The sequence below is a fragment of the Pseudorca crassidens genome, chromosome 7 (assembly GCF_039906515.1).
Source record: "Pseudorca crassidens isolate mPseCra1 chromosome 7, mPseCra1.hap1, whole genome shotgun sequence".
NCBI classification, from domain to species: Eukaryota; Metazoa; Chordata; class Mammalia; order Artiodactyla; family Delphinidae; genus Pseudorca; species Pseudorca crassidens.
In genome coordinates, this window is record NC_090302.1 from 97749859 (window position 1) to 97767700 (window position 17842).

Below are 17842 nucleotides of genomic sequence, written 5' to 3' on the forward strand. Positions count from 1 at the left end.
ATTGGGAAAACCTGAGAACTGAGGCTTAGCTAGTCCATGGTGAGGCACCACTCATCAGTGGCTAGCTTAAGTACCAGATAAACACTGCTATTGAAAGGGGAGGTTGGGGGGCTTAATGACTCCCATTTCTGTAATAACAGGGCACAGGACTTCAGGGCCCTGTTTAAGTCAGTATTGGGGGTGCTCACCATCTTGACCTGAGGAAGAAGAGTCATTTGCAGCCAGCTGGCCACTCCCAGCAGGAAGGCCAGCAAACTGGGCTTCCTCCATGTGGCATAGATTCATGTAAGTGCATCCATGCCAATAAATAAAGAACCAAGGGGGCCACCATAAGAGGAAGCCATTTGATGTGAGTGGTCCCAACAGTTACATCCGAATGGATCTGACGGTTTTACCAGCAATTCCCTGTAAGTAGTAGGGCTCCCACACTGGGAATTTAGAGGGACTGCCTGGAATGACAGTGATATTGGTTCTAACAGGGCCAAAAGAAACCCCTGTATATTTTTATTGTCCCAATTGTCCACCAGAATGGTAACAGGAGCGACTGTCCCCAGCGGATGGGAAAAGCCCTCAGGAGCCACCAATTTTCCAGGATAGGGGCTTAGGTGGCTGGAAGTCCTGGAGGTTAGGGAAGAACACAGAGTGAGCATTAAGGACTGAGGGGGTTTTGTGGCAAGAGGATGGATGGTAGAAAGGGGCTGCAGTGGGAGAATGCTAGTTCTATAGACTGAAATTTTGAGACTGGCTGTTCAGAGATCAAGTGGCCATGACTCCCAGCAGAGGTCTGCTATGTATTCCCTCGAGGAGCAAAATTAGGGTGGGAATTCATTGGGGAGGAAATGGGGAGCCTTTTCAATTGAGGGAAATTTGCTTTAGGGCCGTCTCTCTAGGGCAGTGGGGCAGAGGGGCATAAGCCTCAAGTATTTGGGTGTCTGGGTGCAAATCTCTCCTCCATGGCTAACGACCGGGTTCATGTCCTTCGGTGCCTTTTGAATGGTTTCAAAAGTCTCAATAAAATGGAATAGTGCCACTGTGTATTTAGGGGGAGTGCCTTGTAAAAATCCTCTGGACTAAAGAGTTAAATGGGCCCTCTTTAGGGTTAGAAACAGAGAGGCGTTCATTTGAGTCACTATAGTCATAGAAATGGTACACCCATTGGATCATGCCAATTTTGTGCAGCACAAGATGGGCCTCATCTAATGTTTTCTATTCACTGAACTTAGCAGTAATCACCATGATGAAAGGTGGGCATGGTGCCAGGCAATAAACACCCAGGTGAGGAGAAGGAGGGCTGGTGCGAGTATCAGTGGTTCTTGTCTTCTCTTGTCCTCCCCCTCCCCGTCACTAGAGGCCTTAATAACCTTATCAGCTTTTTCCTTCGTGGCAGGGGTATCTCATGAGGTGTGTGTTTTGGTTCTGCCCTCATTCGGGGAAAGCCAAGAGGGCTTAGGTTGTGGTATCTCAGAGGAAATGAGCACACAGCCCAGATGGATCTTTAAGGTCTTTAAGAGGTACTGGCTAGTTGGTACATTTCAGCAGCTGAGAGTAACACTCCAGAGCCCATTCCAAAAACACGCAACAGTCAATCAGCTCCCTTCTCTCCCCTCTGCTGCACCAAAGTTTTAAGTTTTCAATTGAAGATATAATTTCAGATCTCAGTTTGACTTTGAGTTTTTCTCCTGTTACCTGAACCTTATGTGTTGGTATTGGAAATTTCGTGGAGGACTTCTTGTAAGCCCTCTTAGTAAGTGGCTGACTCCCCTTCCTGGGTGTCCCAGTGAAGCACCCAAGAATTAGGGTCTGCCTCCACTAGTGTCTTACACACAGGGTCTTCGGAAAAAGCCCCGAGGCCTCTGGAGAGTAATAACAAAGCCCTGGCCTGTTGTGCTCCCAAGCCACGCCCAGGAAGTTCCTATAGGGATTTTACATTTATGGAGGAGTTACTGAATCTCCTCCGGAGTTTCAGAAGGCACTGGCACAAGATGCTCAGAACACTTAACAGTTGTCCATTAATTTTTTTTTTTTTCAACACTGTGTTAGGGATTGGACCCACTGTTTTGTTACAGGGCCCAGCAGTAAGGCCAGGTAATAATCACAAGATTAAGATACATGAAACTAGCCAATATTCAACAAGTCACTTGGTTTATTGCACAAAATTAGCACACATCACAGATTAGTCAAAATAGTTAACGTTCAAAGGGGATAACGAACCACACCAAGGAGAAGTCTAAGAAAGAAATGTCTCAGCACCAGCAGCAATCTCTCTGGTCCAGCAACAGGTCTTGAGACAAGCAAGAGTGGGAAGTTGCCTTCTGCTCCCACAGAGGCTCCAGCAGCATCAGTCGGGAACAGCTCTCAGCAGGGTGGAGTCAGTCCTCCAGCAAAGTGCCTTCAAGTTGCTGAGTTCAGTGGTCTCATTTGAAGGAGCCTGCTGGTAGGGTATAGTGGTTACACCCCAGGGGGACTCCTCTCTCATTAGTTGCTCCTTCTGTTCTGGTGAAGTATTTCCTTGGATGTCATCGAATACCTTACCTACACTTTTTTTTTTAATTCAAGTATAGTTGACTTACAGTGTTGTGTTAGTTTCTGGTGTACATCAGAGTGATTCAGTTGTACATATATACACATATTCCTTTCCATTATGGTTCATTATAGGATAATGAATATAGTTCCCTGTGCTATACAGTAGGTCCTTGTTGTTTATCTATTCTATAGATAATAGTTTGCATCTGCTAATCCCAAACTCCCAATCCGTCCCTACCCTTGGCAACCGTGTCTGTTCTCTTTATCTATGAGTCTGCTTCTTTTGCGTATATGTCATATTTGACATTCCATATGTAAGTAATATCATATGGTATTTGTCTTTCTCTTTTTGACTTACTTCACTTAGTATGATAATCTCCAGGTCCATCCATGTGGTTGCAAATGGCATTATTTCATTCTTTTTTTATGGCTGGGTAGTATTTGTTGTATATATATACAACATCTTCTTTATCTATTCATCTATAGATGGACATTTATATAGGTTTTTTCCATGTCTTGGCTATTGTAAATAGTGCTGCTATGAACATAGGGGTGCATGTATCTTGTAGAATTAGTGTTTTGTCTGGGTATATGCCCAGGAGTAGGATTGCTAGATGATACAGCAATTCTATTTTTAGCTTTTTGAGGAACCTCCATACTGTCTTCCATAGTGGCTACACTAACGTACATGTCCACCAACAGTGTAGGAGGGTTACGTTTTCTCCATACTCCCTCCAACATTTGTTATTTGCAAACTTTTAATGATGGCCATTCTGACCAGTGTGAGGTGGTACCTCATTTTACTTTTGATTTGCATTTCTCTGATAATTAGGGATGATGAGCATCTTTTTGTGTGCTATTGGCCATCTGTATGTCTTCTTTGGAGAAATTTCTATTTAGGTCTTCTGCCCACTTTTTGACTGGGTTGTTTGTGTTTTTGTTATTGAGTTGTATGAGCTGTTTGTGTATTTTGGAAATTAAGCCCCTGTCAGTTGCATCATTTGCAAATATTTCCTCCCAGTCCATAGGTTGTCTTTTTGTTCTGTTTATGGTTTCCTTTGCTGTGCAAAAGCTTGTAAGTTTGATTAGGTCCCATTTGTTTATTTTTTCTTTTATTTCTATTGCCTTGGTAGAGTGACCTAGGAAAACATTGTCACAATTTATGTCAGAGAATGTTTTGTCTATGTTCTGTTCCAGGAGTTTTGTGGTGTCATGTCTTATAGTTAAGTCTTTAAGCCATCTTGAGTTTATTTTTGTGTATGGTGTAAGAGTGTGTTCTAACTTCACTGATTTACATGCAGCTGGCCAGCTTTCGCAGCACGACTTGCTAAAGAGACTCTTTCCTCCTGTATATTCTTGCCTCCTTTGCTGAAGATTAATTGACCATATGTGTGTGGGTTTATTTCTAAGCTCTCTTTTCTGTTCCATTGATCCACATGTCTGTCTTTATGCTTAAAGTAACACTCTTAATTCATCACACTAAGACATCCACAGTCATATACCGAACATTTCAAAACAACCAATATGTAGGTTCACATTTGCCACTATGACTCCATTTAAAATTAATTAATATACGTAAGTGCTATGATTTCACACAAGATGAATCATGACACAAAAGAAATCACATCCCGACACCCACGGTATCCCGTTAGGTTGGGGGACAAAGAGTTACAGCAGGAAGTGAGGCAGCCAGTTAGAGAAAGCAAGTCTTGGTTGAATTTCCCCTTTCTTGGTGCCATGAGTTTCTGTTGCAAGGATATTTCACTCATCTAGGTTAGGACACAATAGTCCTGGCATGCTACTGCCTCAGTGGTTTCAGGGGTAAGCTTCCCTCCACCTTACCGATGGGAATACCCTTTCCTTGTGCCTTTGACCAGAGCTCCACCTTGGGCAGTGATAATAGCCTTATGATTCAATCCCCCCTCCTTAGCTCTCCTTGGCGTGAGGTGTGGAAGATAGTTGATTATATTAACAGTTAATTAAGACCTTTATAATTAGTGGTCTAATCATTTTATTAAATCATATGGCCTTGACCATGCAGCTCTGGGAAAACTGTTCAATTATTATGGCAGTTGTGACACTTGGGGATGGGTACTGCTGACAACACATGGCAGAGGAATATGCAAAAACACAAAGCAGTGTCATGGACCTCCAGTAAGTGGTTGCTGCCTTCTCAAAGGGTGTTACCCAGCTGGGTTAGCCAGTCACTGATAAAGGGAACTCCCCTTGGTTAACTGCAAGTACAATCATGCAATCCTGCTGGCTACGCCAGCAGGATGTACTGGTCTCATTCTATTAATAGTGAGGTTATTGAGTAGGAATCCCTGAGGCACTCACCTAGGATGTACTACTGGTGGTAAGAAACCACAGACACCACCAGGGAAGCCCTAATGTTAGCATCTTTAATACATTTTCTGCAAAACAGCCACAATGATCTTTTAAAATATGCAATGTCTTGGGCTTCCCTGGTGGCGCAGTGGTTGAGAGTCCGCCTGCCGATGCAGGGGACACGGGTTCGTGCCCCGGTCTGGGAAGATCCCACATGCCGCGGAGCAGCTGGGCCCGTGAGCCATGGCCGCTGAGCCTGCGCGTCCGGAGCCTGTTGCTCCGCAACGGGAGAGGCCACAACAGTGAGAGGCCTGCGTACCGCAAAAAAAAAAAAAAAAAAAAAAAGCAATGTCTTTAGACTTCTGGGCTGCTAGTGACAGAGTACTTAGTACGCAACTGGCACTAATTCAGTCAAAGACAAGTAATAATGAACAAAATATGTCACGCCAGTATTTTCAGTCATGCACAACCAGGCAATTGCTTTTTGTTATGGGGGCACATTCTTGATCCATAGAAATTATCTAAACTAAAGATCAGAAAGAGAAATAGGCTGAGAAACAAGTGAACACTGTATCAATGATCTGTGAGAAAATACTAGTGATCGAATGTGTGTGGTTAAGACATAGAGAAAAATGGTAAAATATCTGAAGAAATAATTCTTGAAAATTTCTAAAATTTGGTGACAAAATTACTTTTTGTACCCAAGAATCTCAAAATCAAAGCAACATAAATATGAAGAAAATATGTAGGTACACAACAGAAAAACTTCAAAACCTAAACATGAGAAGAAAAATTTTAAAGCAGCCAGAGGGTTTTCTGAGGCTAAGCACAGAGGTGTGGTGGATCATCGACTCACATAAAAAACAAACAAACAAAAAAACCCAACAACAACAGCAAAAGAGCCGATTTAACTGGAGAAAATTGTCTTTAAAATATTGTTAAAAGTTTCTGGATATTGTCTGTAGTGCATATCGTAAAGGGAAAAACACAGATTTGAGAAAATCTAAATTTTACTAACAGCCAGAGTCTGAAATATGAATGCATTACTTTCCCCTTCTCCCACCCCACAGATCTTTGCTGTGGGCATGCTAATCTGAGCAGATTCAAACCAGCAAATGGGTTCCATTCCCCCATTTCAGAGTTTTGCATTTTTACCTCAGGAGGGGCAGGACATGGAATTTCTCATTTCTGCCCGCCCGGGGCTGCAGAAGCTCTTTCTTGCAGACACGGCAGTGAATATCCCCACCCAGACAGTACACATGGGATGGAAGCTCTACTCCAGGTACAGTTAAGTCAAAATTATTTGAGTCCTGATAAACCTCACAGTAGCTCACGGGGTGGAGTATCCACACAGGGAAGGGCAATCCAAGAAGACTAGCCATTACAGCCCCTACCCAGCATGTCTGCAGAGCATGCATGTCATTCCAGGAGAAGCAGGATACTGCCTGAACCCAGTTCCAGAGCAGTGATGCAGAGATTTTACCTGGGAAGGAGAGGCAGTTGGAACAGCTCCTCAGTTTTGCCTTGAGGAAGTGCATCAGAGCAGGGATAATTCAAGCCTAGCAGCATTATCAAAAACCGTGGAGACGGTATGTTCATGTTTCCACTCCAACACGTGAAGAGCCTTGAAATTGTCAGTCCCATCTTCACAACAATGAAGAAAATCTAACAAATAAAGTGAACAACTACACTTCTTGGATCTATCAGACAACTGAGGTTGTTAGGGGAGACAGTGATTAAAACTGCCCACCCTAGCCAGGCACCACAGTAACCATTTGCATGAGTTATTTTATGACAGGAGATCCTGGTAAGGAACATGGAGCTAACAAGCTACCACCAACCAGAAGAATTAGGGAAAGGTCAAAAGGAGAGAGGAGACTCCAGTCCATTATGTCCTACCAACCTCCCAGAATCCGCCTCACTGGAATCCATCTGGGCTAAGCGATACACACGTCACCAGGAAGGGCCCTGAGTCAGAATGTTTGGCCAGAGACAACCCGGAAAATAATCCTATCGCCATAAAACCCGAGACTGCGAGCCACATGGCAGAGCAGTTCACCTGGGTTCCCTTACCCTCCTGCGCTTCACCCAGGTGCCCCTTCCCAATAAAGTCTCTTGCTTTGTCAGCATGTGCGTCTCCTCGGACGATTCATTTCCGAGTGCTAGACAAGAGCCTGCTCTCACGCCCTAGAAGGGGTCCCCCTTGCTGCAAGAAGGTCACTGGGAAAACAATTGCCCCAAAAGAGGTGAATACAGAGAAACACAGCTTGCCAAGAGAAGAAGCTGCTAGAGCCAGAAACTGGTAGGTAAATATAATCAAACTGCTGGAGCTTGAGTATGGACTAGCTTGAGATTTAGAAACTCCCGTGAGCCTATTCTTAGGGGAAGTGCCAGACGTTCATGAGTTTTACCTCAAGGAGCCCCACCAAGTTCTCCTGATGACGGTCAGAGAAAAATCCCCTCGTGTTTCCAGCAGGGAGGGGGAAAAGGAGCCATTTTTAATATATCCAGAGCATACTGTTCTGTGCCTGTTCTTAAGAGAAATTACTCTGAGTTAATCTAACTCATGTAGGGGAAGGAAAACACTCAACTCCAAGCCTCTCTGTTTCTCACACCTACAGGAAACAAAAAGCTGAGCAGCACTTGAGAAGGATACATCCCAGGGGCACAGGTCAAGTAAAAGACTGATATGTAATCATAGACTGCTTCCCCTCCCCCCACACCTATTAACTCATTAACAGGATTCTTGCATAAAAGAGGATTACAGCTGAAAGAACTGCAAGATTTAGACTCTGAGGAGGAAATTCTAGGGAAACTCAAAGACAATCAAGAACAGAAAAACAAGCCTATTAGAGGAAATTGATTTAGACACCTACAGGTATAGCAAACAGTGAACAGTGCAGTGAACATGCTAGCATAAGTCCTAGCAAGATAAACATAACCCTCTCACTGAAGTCCCAATAAATTATGTCTGGCTTTCAGCCAAAAATTACAATGTATTACAAGACAAGAAAAAATACAGTATGTAGAGACAAAGCAAGCAAGAGAACCAGACTTAAATTTGACAGATTTTGTAATTATCAGACTGGAATTTTAAAATATGATTAATAGGCTAAAGGCTCTATTGCAAAAAAAAGGATGACACGCAAATACAAATGGACATTAGGAGAACAGAGATTAAAACTGTAGGAAAGGGACTTCCCTGGTGGTCCAGTGGTAAAGAATCCTCCTTCCAACCAGGGGACGAGGGTTCGATCCTTGGTCAGGGAACTAAGATCCCACATGCCGCAGGGCAACTAAGCCTGTGTGCCACAACTACTGAGCTCATGCACCTCAACTAGAGCCCACATGCCGAAAACTAGAGCGCCCACGCGTTATGGAACCCCCGCGCCACAACTACAGAGCCCATGCGCCCTGGAGCCTATGCTCCACAACTAGAGAAGAGAAAACCCACATGCCACAACTAGAGAGAAGCCCGCACACCACAACAAAGAGCCCATGCGCTGAAATGAAAGATCCCACGTGCCGCAACTGAGACCCGACGCAGCCAAAAATAAATAAATAAATAAATAAAATATATATATTAAAAAACCTCTAGGAAAGATCCTAAAGGAAAAGTTAGTAGTTAAAAACACTACAGCAGGGATTTCCCTGGTGGCTCAGTGGTTGGGAATCCGCCTGCCAAAGCAAGGGACACAGGCTCAATCCCTGGTCCAGGAAGATCCTACATGCCGCAGAGCAACTAAGCCAGTGTGCCACAACTACTGAGCCTGCACTCTAGAGTCCACGAGCCACAACTACTGAAGCCCACATGCCTAGAGCCCGTGCTCTGCAACAAGAGAAGCCACCGCGATGAGAAGCCCACACACTGCAACAAGGAGTAGCCCCTGCTCACCGCAACTAGAGAAAGCCCATGCGCAGCAACAAAGACCCAATGCAGCCAAAAATAAATAAATAAAAAGTAAATTTATAAAAAAAAAAAAGAACACTACAGCAGAAATGAAAATACCTTTGACGGGCTCCCAAGTAGCCTGGACACAGCAGAGGAACAATCAATGAACTTCAAGATGGAAACAGCAAATTGAAATGCAAGAGGAATAAAAGGAAAAAAAACAGACAGAACACCCAAGGGATGTGTGGACAATTACAAAGGAAGCAACATATGTATAATGAGGATACCAGAAGAAGAAGGCAAAAACAAATGAAATATTTTAAATAATAATGGCTGAGTTTTTCAAAATTAGAGACAGACTCCCACCACAGATCCAGGAAGCCATCGGACACCAAGCCATATATAAATAAAACTATCTAGGAATATGCTGTTCAAACTTCCAGCATATAGAGTATTATTTGAAAGTACCTGAATTACCTTTAAGTGTATAGTGTACTCTGGGGCAACCACTAAAGCTTTAAAAATGATAATTGGTATATCAAGAGGAAAGAAAATGCAATCACATAAAATGCACAGTTAAAATTACACAAGGCAGGGCTTCCCTGGTGGCGCAGTGGTTGAGAGTCCGCCTGCCGATGCAGGGGACACTGGTTCATGCCCTGGTCCAGGAAGATGCCACATGCCGCGTAGCGGCTGGGCCTGTGAACCATGGCTGCTGAGCCTGCGTGTCCGGAGCCTGTGCTCTGCAATGGGAGAGGCCACAACAGTGAGAGGCCCACGTACCGCAAAAAAAAAAAAAAAAATTTACACAAGGCAGGAAAAGAGAAGAATGAAAAAGTACAATGAATAAATATTTTAAAACAGCAGATATATGTGAATTATCTAAATATACCAATGAAAAAACAATCTCAGAGTGGATTAAAAAAAGACCCAAATATATGCTATCTATACAAAACCCCTTTGAATGTAGAAAGATATATTAAAAGTAAAGGGATGAAGGGAATTCCTGGTGGTCCAGTGGTTAAAATTCCACCTTCCAATGCAGGGCACATGGGTTCGGTCCCTGGTTGGGGAACTACGATCTCACATGCCACAGGGCAACTAAGCCTGTGCACCGCAACTACTGAGCCCACATACTCTGGAGCCTGTGTGCCACAAATAGAGAGAAGCCTGCGAGCCGCAACGAAGAGAACATGCACCACAACGAAGGGTCTGGCATGCCGCAACTAAGCCAAATAAATAAATAAAATTTTAAAAGCCATTAAAAAAAAAAAAAAACAAAAGTAAACTACAGTAGCTTTATTACTTTCAGACAAAGCTGAATTAACAAAAGGAAAATTATCAGGAATAAAGAGGAGCATTACATAATGGTAAAGGGGTAGATTCAGCAGAAGATAGAACAAGCCTTAAGAGTATGTGTTTAAAAACAGATCAAAATAGGAGGCAAGAACTGGGACTTCCCTGGTGGCACAGTGGTTAAGAATCTGCCTGCCAGTGCAGAGGACATGGGTTTGAGCCCTGGTCCAGGAAGATCCCACATGCCGCAGAGTGACTAAGCCCATGCGCCACAACTACTAAGCCTGCTTCACAACAAGAGAAGCCACAGCAATGAGAAGCCCGAGCACCGCAATGCTGAGTAGCCCCCGCTTGCCGCAACAAGAGAAAGTCCACGTGCAGCAATAAAGACCCAACGCAACCAAAAATAAATAATTTTTTTAAAAAAGAACTGAAAATAATTATAGTTTGAGATTTCAACAAACCTCCATTTGTACTTAATGGATCCATCAGTGGAAACAAGGACACAGTTGAACTGAGCAGCACCATCAATCAATGGGATCTAATCAACGTTTATAGAATACTTTATTCTACTACAGCAGAATACACATTTTTAAGCTCAGATGGCACTTTGATTGAGATAGACAACATTGTGGGTCACAATGCACAATTCAAAAGACAATGAAGCTAGAATTAATTAAAAAAACAGCCAGAAATATCAAAACATTTGCAGACTGAACAACACACTTCTAAATAACATTTACATCAAAAGAGTCCCAGATAATTTTAAAATATTTTGAACTAAAAGAGAATGGAAATACAACTTCTTTTTCTGTTTACAGGGTAAATAGTGAGTACCACTGTTCACAGCAACTCAATTGAATCAGATTTGTTCTCCCAACGACTGTGCATATGACTTTTGCATAATGAATATAATGTTCACACTAAATGCACTGGTGACCCTGAGACAATAAAAGTCTTGCAGAAAACATTGTTTGGCTTCTTTCCTGAAGAGGCAATTCACTAACAATTGTATATCTTTTATACACTGGCCAGAAGACAGTAAGAGAAAATAGGAACATGAGGTATTTTAACTATCCAAATGTATCCTCTAACATGTTTACATAATGATAGTTTTTACATAAAAAGTGCATAATTCCCACTACCCTCATGTTGGATTCCAATACAATTAAATTGAAGGTCGTCTTTGGGGAGAAAAGTTTTCCTCATCCATTACCTTCACAGGATGTTTTTCCTGTGTAAATTTCGAACACCCACTGAGTAGTCTGGTGGAAAGACTGTTCATAAGTGATTAATTTCAAGGATTTACCTCTTGTTTGAGTCCTCTAATGTCCAATGAGGGCTGAAATCTGGTTGAAACACTATCCATACACAATGCACTTGAGGGATTTCTCTGGGAGTTTTGTTGATTGATGGTTGATTTCTCGAAGGGAAAATTTCCAGGTTTATTATACTCATTGATCTTCCCCTGAGTTCTCTGATGCTGCACTTCCAGTCAAAGATTCCCCATATCCATTACATTCATAGAGTTTCTCAGTCTGATGTGTCCTAAGACCTGACTTCTGGCTAAAAGCTTTCCCATATTCATCATGAATGGGATTTCCCTGTGTGACTTCTCTGATGTGTTCTTAGGCCTGGGTTGCTGCTTTAAGTTTTCTAAAGTTTACTACCGTTGATAAGGTTTCTCCCACGTGGGGACTGTCTGATGTACTCTGAGGTTCAGTTTATAGGGGAAAACTTTCTCACGTTCATTACTAATAGGATTTCTCCCCAGTGTGAGTTCTCTGAAATCTTTAGGACTGGCATCTAGTTAAAGCTTTCTCACATTCAACCCATTCATTGGGTTTCTCCTCCGTGAATTCGCTGATGCAGAGGTAGATGAGAATTTTCACAGAAGGATTTTCCACAGTTACTACACTGTTAAGGTTTCTGTTCTGTGTGAATTTTGATGCCGAGTGAGGTGAGACTTCCTAGAGAGACATTTTCCACATTTACTACACTCATAGGGTTTCTCCCCTGTGTGATTTCTCTGATGTCTTTTTAGGGTTGACTTATGGCTAAAAGCTTTCCCACACTCACTACATTCATAAGGTTTCTCCCCTGTATGAGTTCTCTGATGTTCTCTGAGGTTTGACATGTGGGTAAAAGTTTTCTCACATTCATTACATGCATAAGGTCTCTCCCCACTATGAGTTCTCTGATGTCCAGTGAGGTATGACTTCCTATAGAAAAGTATTCCACACTCATGACATTCATAGGGTTTCTCCCCTGTGTGAATTCTCTGATGCACAACGAGGTATGACTTCCTACAGATAGATTTTCCACACTCACTACATTCATAGCGTTTTGCCCCTGTGTGACTACTCTGATGCTCAGTGAGGTGAAACTTTGTATAGAAGACTTTTCCACATTTATTACACTCATAGGGTTTCTCACCTGTGTGACTTCTCTGATGTCTTTTTATGGTTGACTTATGGCTAAAAGCTTTCCCGCACTCACTACATTCATACGGTTTCTCCCCTGTATGAGTTCTCTGATGATCTCTGAGGTGTGACGTGTGGGTAAAAGTTTTCTCACATTCATTACATGCATAAGGTCTCTCCCCAGTATGAGTTCTCTGATGTCCAATAAGGTAATACTTCCTAGAGAAGGATTTTCCACATTCTTTACATCCATAGGGTTTCACCCTTATTTGAGTTCTCTGATGTACACTAAAGGTAGACTGAGCGGGCGAGGTTTGCCAAAATATGGTATCATGACGGAAGCTCCCTTTTGTGTCACATTTCTGGGGAAAGGTAAGGGCTGCATCAGGGCTGAAGTTTCCTCCAATTTCAAAGGTCTTTATTTCTGAGTGAGTGCTTTGATGTTCTCTGCAGTGTAACTCCTGGCGGAAAGTTTTCTCAACTGTGTCTTTATTCTGAAGTTGAGCAAAAAAGTCTTCCTGCAAGTATTTTCCTTGATTTGCCAGACTTTTCTCTAAGAGGTTATCAAGTTTGCTATCTTATAAAATAAAGAAAATTAAAATGTCTTATGAACATTAAACACATTTCTTATAGGATGCAGCCTTTATATATATGTGCTATATTGTATTTAATTATTTGCTTTCTAGGCACCAAGTCTCCCTGAAATAAACATTCCAAATGTTTATACTATTCCTATACTCCTTGAGAAAAAAGGACAACAAAATTATGATGATTATTACTATATAGTTGGCATTTTAAAAATAAGGAAATGAATGGTAAATAGATAATAGGACTCTCAAAAGTGGTTCACTCAGGAAATCTGAAAATGAGAGACTGGGATGACTGATTATGAGCAGTAGGTAGAATTGTAAGAAAAATCAGTTAACAAGGGTTTTCAAATGATAGATCAAAGAAGGGATTGGACTGAGGAAGAATAACAATGTCCAGGTCCTTATACTTCCAACTAGAGATTACAGTGGGAAGTCTACAAGCTTCCGGCTGGAGTCCCCCCTTTTCTATTCTAAACACATCAACACTAAAATAAATTTATAATTGCACTAATTTTCTCCTGATTATAGAAACAATTCTATAGCTCAAGCTGAAATCCTCCTGGAGTTATTCACAGAAATACAAATGTACAAGAAGTGTAAAAGTGATGAGAGGTAAAACCATAATTTGACCTAGAACGAATTCACTTCTATATGCTGGCTCTAATGCCTTAGTTTACTACACCAGGGTTGTTCAACAACAAACCTCTCTTGAACATCAAATCATAAGTTTCCACTTTCACTATGATTACTCACTCTCTTGAAACTAGTCTTAACCATGACTAATCTCTATATAAGCACTCCACCTACTTCTCAACATACTTAGTTTCTATTAGCTGAGATCCTTAAATAGCATGTTTCAACCTGTTTCCAAAAGCCTATTTAGAAATACCCTTTTTATTCATTTCACATAAAAGTTTCTTTCATATGTGTGACTCATCTTACCTAGGCTATTTTAACCTTTGATGTAAAATGTCAGCCCTATGCTAAAACCTAAGGTGGCACTGAACACACTACTCTAAATACAACAGAAAACAGGAGTTAAGTGGCATCATTCTGGAAAACAACTTTTTTTTTTAACAACTCCAGGCACATTAGATATTCTAGCTACCATTTCAGAACTCCATATTTTCCAATCTAGTCTGGCCAGGCTATTTGTCTCCTATCAGTGGTTCCTTATCTACAATAATATTTTTCAGTTTCAACATTTATCTTCTACTCACAATCCTTTCTCTAAGTAACTCTATATCCCAATTTAAGGATTAAAGATTAATCTAGATATCTTTTGAGGCAATACTATTCTCTAAACTTGACCAAGAAAATACCTTCTTAGAGCTCCCCAACACTAATTTACACTCTCACAGTAAGTACTGCCTATACCATTCATCTTAACAATGAATAGATGGAGAGCACATGTGCACATTGAGGCACACACATTTTTAAGCAAATTATTATCACTTAAATCAGGATTCATCTTAAAATTAATGGCATGCTGACAGTTTTTTAGCTACCCCTAAATTAATGGTTCCTCTTTCAACTGATAACCTTCTTAGAGCCTATAAAATATATTTCATGCAGCTTTGTGCTCCTAAATCTGAAACAGAACTCTCATTCTCTGATTATTTTTGCACTCCTCTGTGATATGATATAAATTAGTAGTCCTTAAAAATGCAGTATGGAACTTCGCTGGTGGTGAAGTGGTTAAGAATCTGCCTGCCAATGCAGGGGAAAAAGGTTTGAGCCCTGGTCCAGGAAGATCCCACATGCTGCAGAGCAACTAAGCCTGTGCGCCACAACTACTGAGCCTGCACTCTAGAGCCCATGAGCCACAACTACTGAAGCCCATGTGCCTAGAGCCTGTGCTCCGCAACAAGAGAAGCCCATGCACCACAATGAAGTGTAGCCCCCGCCCACTGCAACTAGGGAAAGCCTGTGCACAGCAACAAAGACCCAACGCAGCCAAAAAAAAAAAAAAAATATATATATATATATATATATATATATATATATATATATATATTTTTAAATGCAGTATGTTTCAGAGCTACCCAGACCACTCTCAGTTACACTGGCTTAGTCAAAGAAATTTGACTGCTGCACCAATAAGTATGAAATACCTCTCTCCAACCTTATGGTCAATCCAATGTAACTACACAATATTAATTATATATAATGTCCCAGAAGAGGCAGGAATAAAGTAGGGAATATTCTTTTCTGGTGCATTATAATACACCAAGTAATTTACCCACACACATTCATTTTAAGTACATCTTAATTTTTGTATGTGTGTATGTTTTAACATTCTGTTCCAAATAACAAGATACTATTCAGTTTTTTGTTTCTGACCATTATTTATATGGCATTTTTCTACCAATAGACTTTTGCTGCTTGATTTCATATGCATAATTTTCATTTTAGCTTCACAGACCATGGTTGTCCTGCAGTGTGTAATATTCCATTGTATTATTATATCATGATTTAACTTTAAGTTCACATGTAAATTAGTATTGAGGTTCCTTCCAAAATTGGCCTTTTTACAAATGTTGTATGAAAAGTATCTTATTTTGTTTCCCAGTGAAAATGTACAGGAAACTCTAGAAGATAAACCTGGGAGTGAAACTACTGAGTCATGGGGAACAGGTATGTTAAAATTTAAAGAAAATGCTAATCTGTTTTCCCAAATACCAATTAATACCGCTCCTGCCTTGCTGATGATTCCCTGCATATCATCATACTCTTGGAATCATAAAACTTCTCCATGTTTGAAAATTGAGTGAGAAGAACATCATACTACAGTGTGATCTGATCTGAATTTGTGCTTCCCAGAGTAAGCATTTTTTTTCCATCTATGCCATTCATCCCCTTCTTTGAGAAATGCCTCTTTATGGACTTTGACTCTTTTTTAAATGGGTTACTTACCTTTTTACTAACAATTTTAGTAGTTTAATATTTAACATACATTTGAGTCCCAAGTTTTTGTCTCAGGTACTGAATCAGAAAATAAAATATTTTAAATATTTGCTCTCAGAGAGCTTATATTCCAGTGGAAAGAGACAGAGGGAAAAATTCATACTTCACAATAGTATATTAGGTGTTGAGTGGTTGGGAGAAAAATGAAACAGAAAAAAGGAGGAAATAAGACTATTTGACACAGGAGTGACATTTAAAATACAATAGTCATGGAAGGCCATACTAAGGAGATATCTGTCTTAAGAGCTGAATTCCTTATTGTATTATAGAAATAAATTCTTTCTGAGGTATATTTATAACAAATATCATTTCCCACTGTTTGATTTGTCTCCTCATGGTTATAAAAATATGAAACTTAGCATAAATATACATACAACTATTCTGTCCATGATAAGAAATAGTACAGAGTGACCACCCATGGAATTATCATTCTCATAAAGAAACAGAATATGACTGGATCAGAAAAACATCAGGTCTTTCTTAAGCACAAGTTTCTGCATCATTACACGTCACATCACTCAAAAAATTTATAGTAATTAATTACTCTCATTTCTGTGCTGTTTTACAACTCTCTTTTAGAGGCCTTAAGAATTTGGACGTTTAGAAAAAATATATTCAATATCGGAAAAGTAAGATGTAACAAAAGTAATGAGATGTAATCCTGATGTTTTTCACATCTTGAAAAGCTAGGAAGCCAAATACATAACTTACAGCTGACAAATCAAGTAACGGTCACAATGATATTGAAGAGGTAAAAACTAAGAAAGATTTATAAAAGAAACTAAGAGATTATATAATAAGAGATTATAATAAGAGATTATAAAAGAAACTAAAGTTGGGTGTTAAAATATGGGAAGGAAGAGAAAGTAAGCATTTTAATTTCATAACTGTTTACACATCAGGTGATTACTAGACATTGTCTAAATAAATGGATCATTAAGCAATTGCATGAGATTATAAATTTTTATGGTCACACCTTAAGCCAAAGTACAACCTAACTACGTTATTAGGAGAAAAACACACTTATTCTAAAAAGAAAAGAAAGCAGGGCTATTACTGAAGAGCTTCTGTAACATTATACACAGAAACAGCATTTAGAAGTAACTGCCGATCAATATGAATGGGCTAATGTAAACTATTAAAAGAAAATGCTATTAGACTGTATTTGAGACATACCTAAAATTAATTTGGAAAATCAGAAATATAAAGTGGTAAATTAAGAAAACATATAAAAATAATTCAGGATTCACTAATCTCAGTCAAGGCTGAATTCAATTTTTCAAAGTTAAATTCAAGGTTTAATATCATGCCAAAAAAAAATCTCATGAGTATTTTTTGAAATTTGATCAGCTCATTATTAAAACATGTCATAAAGGTGCTGTAATCAATATGAAATGGTCTAGTGTAGAGATATTAAAGAGGCCACAGAAACAACAGAGAAACCAGGACCAAATACATGATTTACTGACTCTTGACTTCTAAAGTAACAATGCATAAAACTGAAGAAAATTCCCCATGTGAATGACTGCTAAATTGCATGTTTGAATGGAAATGTTTATATCATTTATATTTAGAACAATCATCTATGTATTTGGGTTTGTACTGTATCTTGAAGCTTACTATTTGTAAGATGAGAAAATCAATGTGCTAATATTCCATCCCTTTTCTTACACACTCATTTACATCATATTTGGTATACTCTTTACACACTTCAAGATATAAGTCCTCACAAAGAAAAGTGTTTAAACTATTTCACAGTGTCCACCTCTAACTGACCATTTTGGATCTAACTTCCCCTGGAGTTGTGTCTAAAGTACTCAACT

General features: G+C 40.1%; 1 protein-coding gene and 1 long non-coding RNA gene across 2 annotated transcripts in view; both read right to left on the reverse strand.

Annotated features, from left to right (window-relative positions):
• Positions 1-2125: 2125 nt before the first annotated feature.
• LOC137228092 (zinc finger protein 25-like) overlaps positions 2126-17842 on the reverse strand; it is a 37681-nt gene continuing 21964 nt past the window's right edge. Inside the window, exons 5-7 of the mRNA XM_067745054.1 lie at positions 8861-13039; positions 6335-6516; positions 2126-2428 (exon numbers count right to left, since the gene is read on the reverse strand). Of these exons, the coding sequence (XP_067601155.1) occupies positions 11952-13039 (1088 nt within the window). The 3' untranslated portion in view covers positions 2126-2428; positions 6335-6516; positions 8861-11951. The remainder of the gene's footprint in view (positions 2429-6334; positions 6517-8860; positions 13040-17842) is intronic.
• On the reverse strand, positions 15069-17839 carry LOC137228093 (uncharacterized). The gene is made up of 2 exons (XR_010945143.1): positions 16850-17839; positions 15069-16800 (listed from the first exon to the last, which is right to left on the reverse strand). It is a non-coding gene; the product is annotated as an uncharacterized lncRNA (long non-coding RNA).